At 43.2% G+C, this 12001-nt stretch overlaps 1 protein-coding gene across 1 annotated transcript in view; it reads right to left on the bottom strand.

Annotated features, from left to right (window-relative positions):
- The window catches only part of LOC112262663 (zinc finger matrin-type protein 4-like), a 197164-nt gene extending 185954 nt beyond the window's left edge, over positions 1 to 11210 (bottom strand). The window contains exon 1 of the mRNA XM_024438336.2: positions 10992 to 11210. Within this exon, the coding sequence (XP_024294104.1) occupies positions 10992 to 11078 (87 nt within the window). The 5' untranslated portion in view covers positions 11079 to 11210. The remainder of the gene's footprint in view (positions 1 to 10991) is intronic.
- Positions 11211 to 12001: the final 791 nt, after the last annotated feature.

Genomic DNA, 12001 nt, shown 5'->3' with positions numbered 1-12001 from the left:
GCTGCTGCCTACCACCGCTCAGTCAGAATGCTCTATATCAAATCGTAGACTTAATTATAATATAGTAAACACACAGAAATACGAGCCTTTGGTCATTAATATGGTAAAATCCGGAAACTATCATTTCAAAAACAAAACGTTTATTTTTTCAGTGAAATACGGAACTATTCTGTATTTTGTCGAATGGGTGGCAACCCTAACACAGAACCCAAACCGGCTGTGCGCTTGCGCCATCGTGGATACATTTATCTTGTCCCCCTACACCAAACGCGATCACGACACGCAGGTTAAAATATCAAAAACAAACTCTGAACCAATTACATTCATTTGGGGACAGGTCGAAAAGCATTGAAGATTTATGGCAATTTAGCTAGTTAGCTTGCACTTGCTAGCTAATTTGTCCTATTTAGCTAGCTTGCGGTTGCTAGCTAATTTGTCCTGGGATATAAACATTGAGTTGTTATTTTACCTAAAATGCACCAGGTCCTCTGCTCCGCCAGTTAATCCACACATCAAACGGTCAACCGAATCGTTTCTAGTCATCTCTCCTCCTTCCAGGCATTTTCATCTTTGAACTTATATGGCGATTGGCTTCTAAACTTTCATAGTATTACCACAAAGACCGGCAACACAGTTCATCTTTCAATCACCCACGTGGGTATAACCAATGAGGAGATGGCACGTGGGTACCTGCTTCTATAAACCAATGAGCAGATGGGAGAGGCAGGACTTGCAGTGCGATCTGCGTCAGAAATAGAAAGGACTTCTATTTTAGCCCTTGGCAACGTGGACGTTCATTGACGCGCGCGAGCAGTGTGAGTGCAATTATTGAATAACATAGATTTCTAAATTTATTTTGTAATGCTCGTGCACACTACGTGACTGGTGTAGTCAGGATATAAGTCTAATTATTGCTGTTACATTGCACAACCTTCAATTTTATATCATAATTATGTAAAACTCTGGTTCGCAACGAGCCAGGTGGCCCAAACTGTTGCATATACCCTAACCCATATAATATTGCCTGCTTACATTAATTTCTTTGATTTTAAGAAAGGCAAAAGATGTTTATGGTTAGGTGCATTCGTGGAATGATTGTGCTTTTTTTCAGGAATGCGCCTTCGTTAAATCATCACCCGTTTGGCGAAGTAGGCTGTGATTCGATGATAAATTAACAGGCACCACATTGATCATATGCAACGCAGGACAAGCTAGTTAACCTAGTAATATCATCAACTATGTGTAATTAACTAGTGATTATGTGAAGATGAATTGTTTTTATAAGATACGTTTAATGCTAGCTAGCAACTTACCTTGGCTCCTTGCTGCAGTTGCGTAATGGGTGGTCAGCCTGCCATGCAGTTTCCTTGTGGAATGCAATGTAATCGGCCAAAATCGGCGTCCAAAAATGCCTATTACAGATTATTATGAAAACTTGAAAATCGACCATGATGATTAATCGGTCGACCTCTAATGTAGACCCCTTCAAATTAGTGGATTCGGCTATTTCAGCCACACCTGACAGGTGTATAAAATCGATCACACAGCCATTCAATCTCCACAGACAAACATTGGCAGTAGAATGGCCTTACTGAAGAGCTCAGTGACTTTCAACACGGCACTGCCATAGGATGCCACCTTTCCAACAAGTCAGTTAGTCAAATTTCTGCCCTGCTAGTGCTGCCCCAGTCAAAAGTAAGTACTGTTATTGTGAAGTGGAATGTCTAGGAGCAACAACGGCTCAGCCATGAAGTGGTAGGCCACACAAGCTCACAGAACAGGACCACCAATTGCTGAAGCGCGTAAAAATCATCTGTCCTCGGTTGCAACACTCACTACCGAGTTACAAGCTGCTTCTGGAAGCAACGTCAGCACAAGAACTGTTTTTCGGGAGCTTCATGAAATGGGTTTCCATGACCGAGCAGCCGCACCCAAGCCTAAAATCACCAAGCGCAACGCCAAACTTCGGCTGGAGTGGTATAACGCTCGCCGCCATTGGACTCCGGAGCAGTGGAAGTGCGTTCTCTGGAGTGAGGAATCACGTTTCACCATCTGGCAGTCTGACAGCCGGATCTGGGTGTGGCGGATGCCAGTTGAACGCTACCTGCCCCAATGCATAGTGCCAACTGTAATGTTTGGTGTAATGTTTGGGGCTGTTTTGCATGGTTTGGGCTAGGCCCCTTAGTTCCAGTGAAGGGAAATCATAACGCTACAGCATACAATGACATTCTAAAATGATTCTGTGCTTCCAACTTTGTGGCAACAGTTGGGGAAAGCCCTTTCCTGTTTCAGCATGACAATGCCTCCATGCACAAAGCGAGTTCCATACAGAAATGGTTTATCAAGATCCGTGTGGAAGAACTTGACTGACCTGCACAGAGCCCTGACCTCAACCCCATCAAACACTTTTGGGGTGAATTGGAATGCCGACTGCAAGCCAGGCCTAATTGCCCAACATCAGTGCACTACCACACTAATGCTCGTGGCTGAATAGAAGCAAGTCCCCACAGCAATGTTCCAACATCTAGTGGAAAGTCTTCCAAGAGGAGTGGAGGCTGGTATAGCAGCAACTCCATATTAATGCTAGAGGTTGACCGATCGGCATTGCCGATTAATTAGGGCCGACTTCAAGTTTTAATAACAATTAGTAATCAGACATTTTGGACGCCAATTATGGCCGGTTACAATGTAATCCACGAGGAAACTGTGTGTCAGGCTGACCACCTGTTACGCGAGTGCAGCCTCAAAAGGACCTTGTGGCTGCAAGAAGCCAAGGTAAGTTGCTAGCTAGCATTAAACTTATCTTCACATAATCACTAGTTAACTACACACTGTTGATGATATTACTAGGTTAACTAGCTTGTCCTGCTTTGCATTTAATCAATGCGGCGCCTGTTAATTTATCATCGAATCACAGCCTACTTCAACCTCACCAAACAGGTGATGATTTTTAAAAAGCGCATTCGTGAAAAAAAGCACATACTTGCACAAATGTACCTAACCTACCTAACGTACCTAACCATAAACATCAACGCTTTTCTTCAAAACAAAACACAACAGTATATTTTTTAAACCTGCATATTTAGTTCAAATAAATGCATGTTAGCAAGCAATATTAACTAGGGAAATTGTGTCACTTCTCTTGAGTTCAGTGTAAGCAGAGTCAGGGTATATGCAGTTTGAGTCGCCTGGCTCGTTGCGAACTGTGTTTCTTCCTAACAAAGACCTTAAATAATTTGCCAGAATTTTACATAATTATGACATAACATTGAAGGTTGTGCAATGTAACAACAATATTTAGACTTAGGGTTGCCACCCGTTCGACAAAATGGTTCTGTATTCCACTGAAAGAATAAACGTTTTGTTTTTGACCAAAGGCTCGTATTTCTGTGTGTTTATTATATTATAATTAAGTCTACAATTTGATATTTGATAGAGCAGTCTGACTGAGCGGTGGTAGGCAGCAGCAGGCTCGTAAGCATTCATTCAAACAGCACTTTACTGTGTTTGCGAGCAGCTCTTAGTAGAGAATGCTTGATCTCAGCGCTGTTTATGTCTTCAAGCCGGTCAACACCCGAGATTAGGCTGGCAATACTAAAGTGCCTATAAGAACATCCAATAGTCAAATGTATATGAAATACAATTTGGTATAGAGAGAAATAGTTGACGCGTCATAATTCCTATAATAACTACAACCTAAAACGTATTAACTGGGAATATTGAAGAACTGGGTTCCAGTTGAACCACCAGCTTTCATATGTTGTCATGTTCTGAGCAAGGAATTAAAACCTTAGCTTTCTTACACGACACATGGCACTTTTATTTTCCTCTCCAACACTTTGCTTTTGCATTATTTAACAAATTGAACATGTTTCATTATTTATTTGAGACTAAATAGATTTGATTTATGTATTAAGTTAAAATAGAAGTGTTCATTGTTCATTCAGTATTGTCATTATTTATTTCAAATATATATAAAAACGGCCTATTAATCAGTATCGGCTTTTTTTGGTCCTCCAATAACCGGTATTGGTGTTGAAAAATCATAAATCATTCAACCTCTAATTAATGCCCATGACTTTGGAATGAGATGTTCGACGAAGAGGTGTCTACATACTTTTGGTCACGTAGTGCATCTTAAACATTTCACTGATTTGTATCTGTGAATTGTTGCATCCCTATCCAGTACCATCATCAGCATTGTTATTAACCTCCTTAGCAGTAGACAGCAGCATTATTCCAGCTGACTCTCCAGGCCAGGACCACTGAGTGGTTTAGACTGCGTCCCAAATGGCACCCTATTCTCTACTGTGCCCTATGAAACCTGGTCAAAAGTAGTGTTTGCTTTAAGAACAAAACAGACCACGTCGACAAACAGGTAAAAGAAGTGGTTGCTCCTTCTATCGCACTGAACACCTGCCATCTTTTTCTGTTAATTTCCAGACGATTATAAATGTTAAATCGCCACCGATTCACCCAGCAGGTGATCTACTGCGCACGGCTGACATTCACTATGATTTGTCCTGTCCTTTAGTTAGGCAGTCAGGCAGATTTTCTTTAGGCCAAGGTACATTGTCTTATGCCAGAAAGCGTGATGATTCCGTCTGTACGGTTGAGGGACGAGCGTCATATAGGAGTGATGCCACCTGTCAGAACACAATGGCCAAGGTCTGTATACTAGCAACTCTGTTTTACAGAATAATTCTACTGCATTGAATATGATCTAATGTCAGCCTTAACTGAAAGAGAGGATGCAGCACCTGTTAAATGATTACCAGTTCCCCTGAGGTGTAACCCCAGAGCCACATTTATCTCAATATTAGACTCTGGTGTAGCCTGCCTACTGACAACAGAGCAACTGGGTGAAAACATTACAGTGCAGTCTGGGCAGAGTGCCGACAGTAGACTACACCAGCACAATCATCAGACTGGTGTTGAGCCACTGACAGAGACATTTAGGTCAATTGTTAAGTCACGTGAGTGAGTGAGTGAGTGAGTGAGTGAGTGAGTGAGTGAGTGAGTGAGTGAGTGAGTGAGTGAGCGAGTGAGCGAGCGAGCGAGCGCAACCCATTCAATTTTGACTCTGGTCTATTTAATCACTTTCATTTTCCTCTGGAGGTAAGATGAAGTCTGTAGGATTGTAATCCTCAGAAAGGGTCAATACTGTAAAAACACTGTCCATAAACCTGTTGCAAAGGGCTTGGGTTCCGGAAGTCTGATGCTTTGAGGGATTTCAAAGTACATCCAGCCTAAACCGGATGATAAACAGCATTTATATTTGGAGCGAAATGTCAGAGTAATAAGTTGTAACACCTGGATGGATTATTCAACTCCCAGTTCTATACCTGTGGGTACCACCAAGGGGCAGAGGACAGGGTGATTTGGAGGTGTTAACATGGAATACAAGGACAATCTCGCTTTCTTTCTCCCCCCTCTCTCTCAGGTGTGATACAGTATAATTAGCCTGCTAACAATATCACTTTTATTGTTATTTATTTTATACACCACTGCAATCTAAGAGTACTTCAGGGAGTATCTCATGACACATTCATCTTCTTCAATTCAATGCACTTTGACCTCCTGTGTTACACTTGGCTGCATTTAAAAATATATTTTTTACACATCTTGAAGACAGCAGTGAAATACAGACTGAAAGGAGGATTTTGAATAAGCAACTAAAAAGGAGGGACATTTGTACTTAAAGAAAAACAACCACTTATTGATGACACTGAAGCAGAGCTTCAAAGCGCTTTATTTCATTTTATTTTTAGACCTCACAAATGACTGACGGTAAGAGAGAGATAACACGATTTTTACCACTTCAAGCCTTTTCCAAAATAGAAACGATATGAAATAGGGAGACTGAACAAATATATCTGGGGTTGTTAAAGTGAGAGGTTGAGAGGGGACATCATCATCACCTGAAGTTCGAAAGCTTGTATGTGTATTAGTATGAATGTGCATATTAATGTGAAATGTATGAGTATTAAGTAAGTCCTCCAAGATGTTCAAAAATACCACAAATATACCTCATATTCTGGACTCACAAAACTTTTGAAAATGCATGTGTAAGCAGCATATAGGCCCGATGAAGTGTATTTGATCTGTCACTGACACTAGGCATGTAGCAACAGAGAACATTGTCTTAAGATAATGAAAAACAAAGGAGTTGATAGTGCTCGGACGGAGCCACCTTTTGGTTCAGTACAGTGAGCCTCTCCTCAGAGAGACAGTGAGCCTCTCCTCAGATAGACAGTGAGCCTCTCCTCAGATAGACAGTGAGCCTCTCCTCAGAGAGACAGTGAGCCTCTCCTCAGATAGACAGTGAGCCTCTCCTCAGATAGACAGTGAGCCTCTCCTCAGAGAGACAGTGAGCCTCTCCTCAGAGACAGTGAGCCTCTCCTCAGAGAGACAGTGAGCCTCTTCTCAGAGAGACAGTGAGCCTCTTCTGAGCAGAGACAGTGAGCCTCTTCTCAGAGAGACAGTGAGCCTCTCCTCAGAGAGACAGTGAGCCTCTCCTCAGATAGACAGTGAGCCTCTCCTCAGATAGACAGTGAGCCTCTCCTCAGAGAGAGACAGTGAGCCTCTCCTCAGAGAGACAGTGAGCCTCTCCTCAGAGAGAGCAGTGAGCCTCTCCTCAGAGAGACAGTGAGCCTCTCCTCAGAGAGACAGTGAGCCTCTCCTCAGAGAGGCTTCCTCAGAGAGACAGTGAGCCTCTCCTCAGAGAGACAGTGAGCCTCTCCTCAGAGAGACAGTGAGCCTCTCCTCAGAGAGACAGTGAGCCTCTCCTCAGAGAGACAGTGAGCCTCTCCTCAGAGAGACAGTGAGCCTCTCCTCAGAGAGACAGTGAGCCTCTCCTTAGAGAGACAGTGAGCCTCTCCTCAGAGAGACAGTGAGCCTCTCCTCAGAGAGACAGTGATAGCAGCAACCAACTTTGAATCAAGCGGACTGGAGAAAGAAAGAGCTCAGAAAGAGTTGACGAACAGCAGTGATGGGAACTGTCAGGCAAGCATGATTAAAACTCCAGATGCACCATAACACGTACATCGACCAGTGGAGGAGTTAACTGTATACCATGTCACAGGATGCGTCCCAAATGACACTTTAATTACTATTTAGTGCACTACTTTTTGGCAACACCCAATGTGTGATTCAAACTGGAGGTTTGAATCACACAATGACTCTTCAGGGTGCCCACACACTGTAGGCAGGAGCAACGCATTATATTTGTCTTCTGTATAGTTCAAATATTGTAAGGCTAACGGGAGTGCCATGATTTGTTATGGGTTTGAGGGTGTGCCCTGGACCCCAATAATTCTAACCTTGGCCAGTTATAAAGATATAACATCAGAATAGTTTTTCTGCCTCAGCTAAGAGGATTGTGGCAGATGAATCAGAATTAGTTGGGTAACATAGATAATTAAGATGTTTAATTTGCATAATATGCTTATGTGAGATACTTGTCATTAGAATGTATCCCTTTGGACTCTAGTGTTGGCAGTTGCACTTTTCCCTCAGCTAGGGCTCAGTCACCTGGGATCCAGAGAGGGGAGAGGTCAGGCTTGTCTTTCACATGTACTGGGATTGTGTATGACCTAGAGGCTCACTCCCCTCAGTGAGCTTGTCCAGGAGTGGGGTCAAGAGGGGGTTTACTTGAGATGAGTATCTAGAGTTGACAATTGAGTCATGCCTTGGGATGAGGTAATGGTTCTATGAAGTACCAGGAACGAGATTAGAACCTCGTTTTAGGGAACAAAATTAACGATAATTTATAGCGAATGCTATCTGGCTACGGGATACTCCTCTCTCTCAAGTAAAAGTCTTTATTTGTGAACAGATCCTAAGATCTGTGAATCGTCATGTAAGTTAAGAGGGGTGTATCTTGGCTATAAAAGATCTTTGTACTTTTCTGATGGTACTTTCCAATGGTTCATTAGAGATAGCGCCTCATTGAAAGTCAAAAAGGGTTATTGCAAAGCTCTTACTAAAAAATATGTAGTTCAAGTGTAACTCTGACTGGTGTGTAGTTTATAACTCTCCTCATTTGGTAAAGCAGAAAAATGCTACCACTGGATTCTAGGGTGATATGAGTGCTGTTGCATGCCGCTCAGAGTGCAGTATGTGCACTACAAAAAGAGACATTTGATATACTGAGAGATACCAGAAGCAACTGTATCAGTTTAAAAGTTACCAATGGGCTCTGTTTTTCTGTATCTCTGATCCTTTTAGAAAAAGTATTTCATAAACAAATAGAAAATGAGAGAGAGACACAGCAGCACAGAGAGAGAGAGAGACAGCAGCACAGAGAGGGAGAGAGAGAGAGACAGCAGCACACAGAGAGAGAGAGAGAGAGAGAGAGAGAGCAGAGAGAGAGAGAGAGAGAGAGACAGCAGCACAGAGAGAGAGAGAGAGAGAGAGAGACAGCAGCACAGAGAGACAGCAGCACAGAGAGAGAGCAGCAGCACAGAGAGAGAGAGAGAGAGAGAGAGAGAGAGAGAGAGAGAGAGTATGAGACAGCAGAGAGAGAGAGAGAGACAGCAGCAGAGAGAGAAGCAGAGAGAGAGAGACAGCAGCACAGAGAGAGAGAGAGAGAGAGCGAGAGAGAGACGCAGCACAGAGAGAGAGAGAGAGAGACAGCAGCAGAGAGAGCACAGAGAGAGAGAGAGAGACAGCACAGAGAGAGAGAGACAGCACAGAGAGAGAGAGAGCACAGAGAGAGACAGCACAGAGAGAGAGAGAGACAGCACAGAGAGAGAGAGACCGTACAGAGAGAGAGAGAGAGAGAGACACACACAGCACACAGAGAGAGAGAAACAGCACAGAGAGAGAGAGAAACAGCACAGAGAGAGAGACATAGCACAGAGAGAGAGACATAGCACAGAGAGAGAGAGAGAGACAGCACAGAGAGAGAGAGAGACAGCACAGAGAGAGAGACAGCACAGAGAGAGAGAGACAGCACAGAGAGAGAGAGACAGCACAGAGAGAGAGAGGGAGAGAGGGAGAGAGAGACACAGCAGCACAGAGAAAGAGAGAGAGAGAGACAGCAGCACAGAGAGAGAGAGAGAGAGAGAGACAGCAGCACAGAGAGAGAGAGAGAGAGAGACAGCAGCACAGAGAGAGAGAGAGAGAGACAGCAGCACAGAGAGGGAGAGAGACAGACAGCAGCACAGAGAGGAGAGAGACAGACAGCAGCACAGAGAGAGAGAGAGACAGACAGCAGCAGAGAGAGAGAGAGAGAGAGAGAGAGAGCCGCACACAGAGAGAGAGAGAGAGAGAGACACAGCCGCACACAGAGAGAGAGAGAGACACACAGCAGCACAGAGAGAGAGAGAGATGCAGCAGTTAAAAAACAATGCAACAGAAGGAGAGTAAAGTTCTCTCAAACAAGACAATGAAGTTGCTGCTTGCGCTCTTGGGGGAAGTGGATAAAGCAAAAATAATATTAACGTAGTAAAGATTTTTTTTTTTTTTATCTAGACACCACCTGGTGAACACACTTGCAAAGGGATTTAATATGCAACAATATTTCTAAATAAACACACTGGGATCCTCATAGCCTGTCAAAGCCCTTGCTAGGGTACCTATAACAAGACACCTCACTGGGGGGGAAGTCACGATAGTTCAATAAAAGAAATACCTGTTTAAGAAAACATAACAAAAGGAACTAGGTTTGGAGGTGAATTTGTCATGTCACAGTCAGAGGCAGAGAGCCGCATATATCCATAAGCATGGTTGCCAGTCATGTGGGAGATAGATAGCTAGCTACATTAGGTCAATTACATTCAGGATTTGGTGTGCTGTCATTTTTTGACGAAACGAAAATAGTATCATGGGGATGTTCACCTATGTTTTCACACTTGGGCTAATGTTAGTGCAGAAGATTATGAAGAGAATGTCATTGGAAGATGCATGGGAACGGGAGAATGCCATTGAAAGATGCATGGGAACGGGAGAATGCCATTGAAAGATGCATGGGAACGGGAGAATGCCATTGAAAGATGCATGGGAACGGGAGAATGCCATTGAAAGATGCATGGGAACGGGAGAATGCCATTGAAAGATGCATGGGAACGGGAGAATGCCATTGAAAGATGCATGGGAACGGGAGAATGCCATTGAAAGATGCATGGGAACGGGAGAATGCCATTGAAAGATGCATGGGAACGGGAGAATGCCATTGAAAGATGCATGGGAACGGGAGAATGCCATTGGAAGATGCATGGGAACGAATCCTCAATGAACGTAGTCACAATCCAATGACTGGATACACTTGAATAGTCAAGGTACAGACATGCCAACTTCTGAAATCCCATGCATTGTACTGAACAGTGGGCAAATGTAAAACCAAACATGATATGGTCAATACTAGATAGCCGATATTACAGTAGTAGAATGACAGGTGAGTTCAACTCGCTCCAACTGGTTGTACTATTGGAATCCCATAAATGACACTATATATCACGTGGCAAAACAAATAACGATGTAAAAAGGTCAGTGTGTGTAAAATCGCCATGGGATGGACAGCCTAATAAAATATGAGGAATTGTTTGGCCTCTGATGCCATTCCACTTTCTAAGCACAGCAAGACGCAAAATGATCATCCTGAACAGTATGACCCGTTGATTTTATTTTCAAATCACATGGAGTGTTTATGAAACCTCAATGAGATTCGCAATTTAAGCGCGCATTTCAGCCTTGAGGACCTCCTCATCAGGCTACCCGGTATTTCTAAACACCGTGTCATTAATTCAACATCCCGTAGCCTAGATGGAGGAGAGGATTTCACTGTTTCTCGTGGCTCATAATGTCAAAAAGGATGCTGAAATCCCACGCAACGCAGCGGACACGATTTATAATGGAGCTGGAAGCATTAGACAGTCTGAGTTGTATAGTCTCTTTCTCCGTCAATGGAGATTGGTACCGTTGTAAAACAAAACGGAAAACAAATCACACAGAAGTATAGGCTAATGCATGTCTGAGATATAGCCTACCTGTAACTCCAAACTGTAACCCTGGTACAAGTGTGTCGGGAACACAGCCAGTTGATGTTGCACTTGTAGGGAAACTGTGTAATCCATTGACCAGATCAGCGAAACGCGTGTACAAAGCAGACGCTTCCACAGCTGTTTGCAGTAGGCAACTGCCCGTAGTACAATCGTCGACTGTTCTCCGCCCCGCTTTCACCTCATTGGCCGTTTGACAATAGTAGCCTAGCTGTGCGGAGCTCCGACACGATTTTCTCCAGCGATACAGTAGCCCACCAATTTTAGAGTGATCAACCGGTCCAATCCATTAGAGGTGGTATCGCACAGCACCTGTCACCTAGGATGCCAAATACGCAGCGTGCATAATTGTATGAAATAAATTGTAAGCTACGTTTGCTGAAAATTAGTCTTATTCATATGGGGTCCTATCATGATAATGTATGGTTAAAATTATATTTCCTATACTAATCTTAGTAAAGATGTATGCATATTATATAATTGACATGTAAAGTGTGTGTGTTCAGGGCCAGCTGCAGGCATAAGCGACATAAGAGTTAATGCCCCCAAAAAACTCAGGGGGGTCTCAACTTAGGATAGTAGAATACACATGGTGCAAATTCAGCAATTGTTCTATTGTAATGTCAGTCACTGAAAGCCACTCAATTAACCATGTCAACTAACAATTGTTTGATTGGTAAGTCTAAACTTGTAGTAATCATGACCGAATACTGACCAGGCGTGCAGAGCATGTGCACAGGGCCCCTGACCTCCAGAGAGCCTCCATTGATTTTGTTAGTCACTCTCACTCAGATATCATTAACATGCCATAAGTCATGGCAAAATGAGTAGAATTGCATTAAATGTTTTATAAAACTGCAACATTTCCTCTTCACCCCCTGGCAAAATGTGTAGAACTGCAGAAAACTTGCTTTAAACTGCAACATTTCCTCTTCACCCCCTGGTAAAATGTGTAGAACTGCAGAAAACCTGCTTTGAAACTGCAACATTTTCTCTCT

This window comes from Oncorhynchus tshawytscha, linkage group LG12, assembly GCF_018296145.1.
Source record: "Oncorhynchus tshawytscha isolate Ot180627B linkage group LG12, Otsh_v2.0, whole genome shotgun sequence".
NCBI classification, from domain to species: domain Eukaryota; kingdom Metazoa; phylum Chordata; class Actinopteri; order Salmoniformes; family Salmonidae; genus Oncorhynchus; species Oncorhynchus tshawytscha.
The sequence above is the reverse complement of the archived record's forward strand: the minus strand, read 5'-3'. Positions and strand labels throughout refer to the sequence as shown.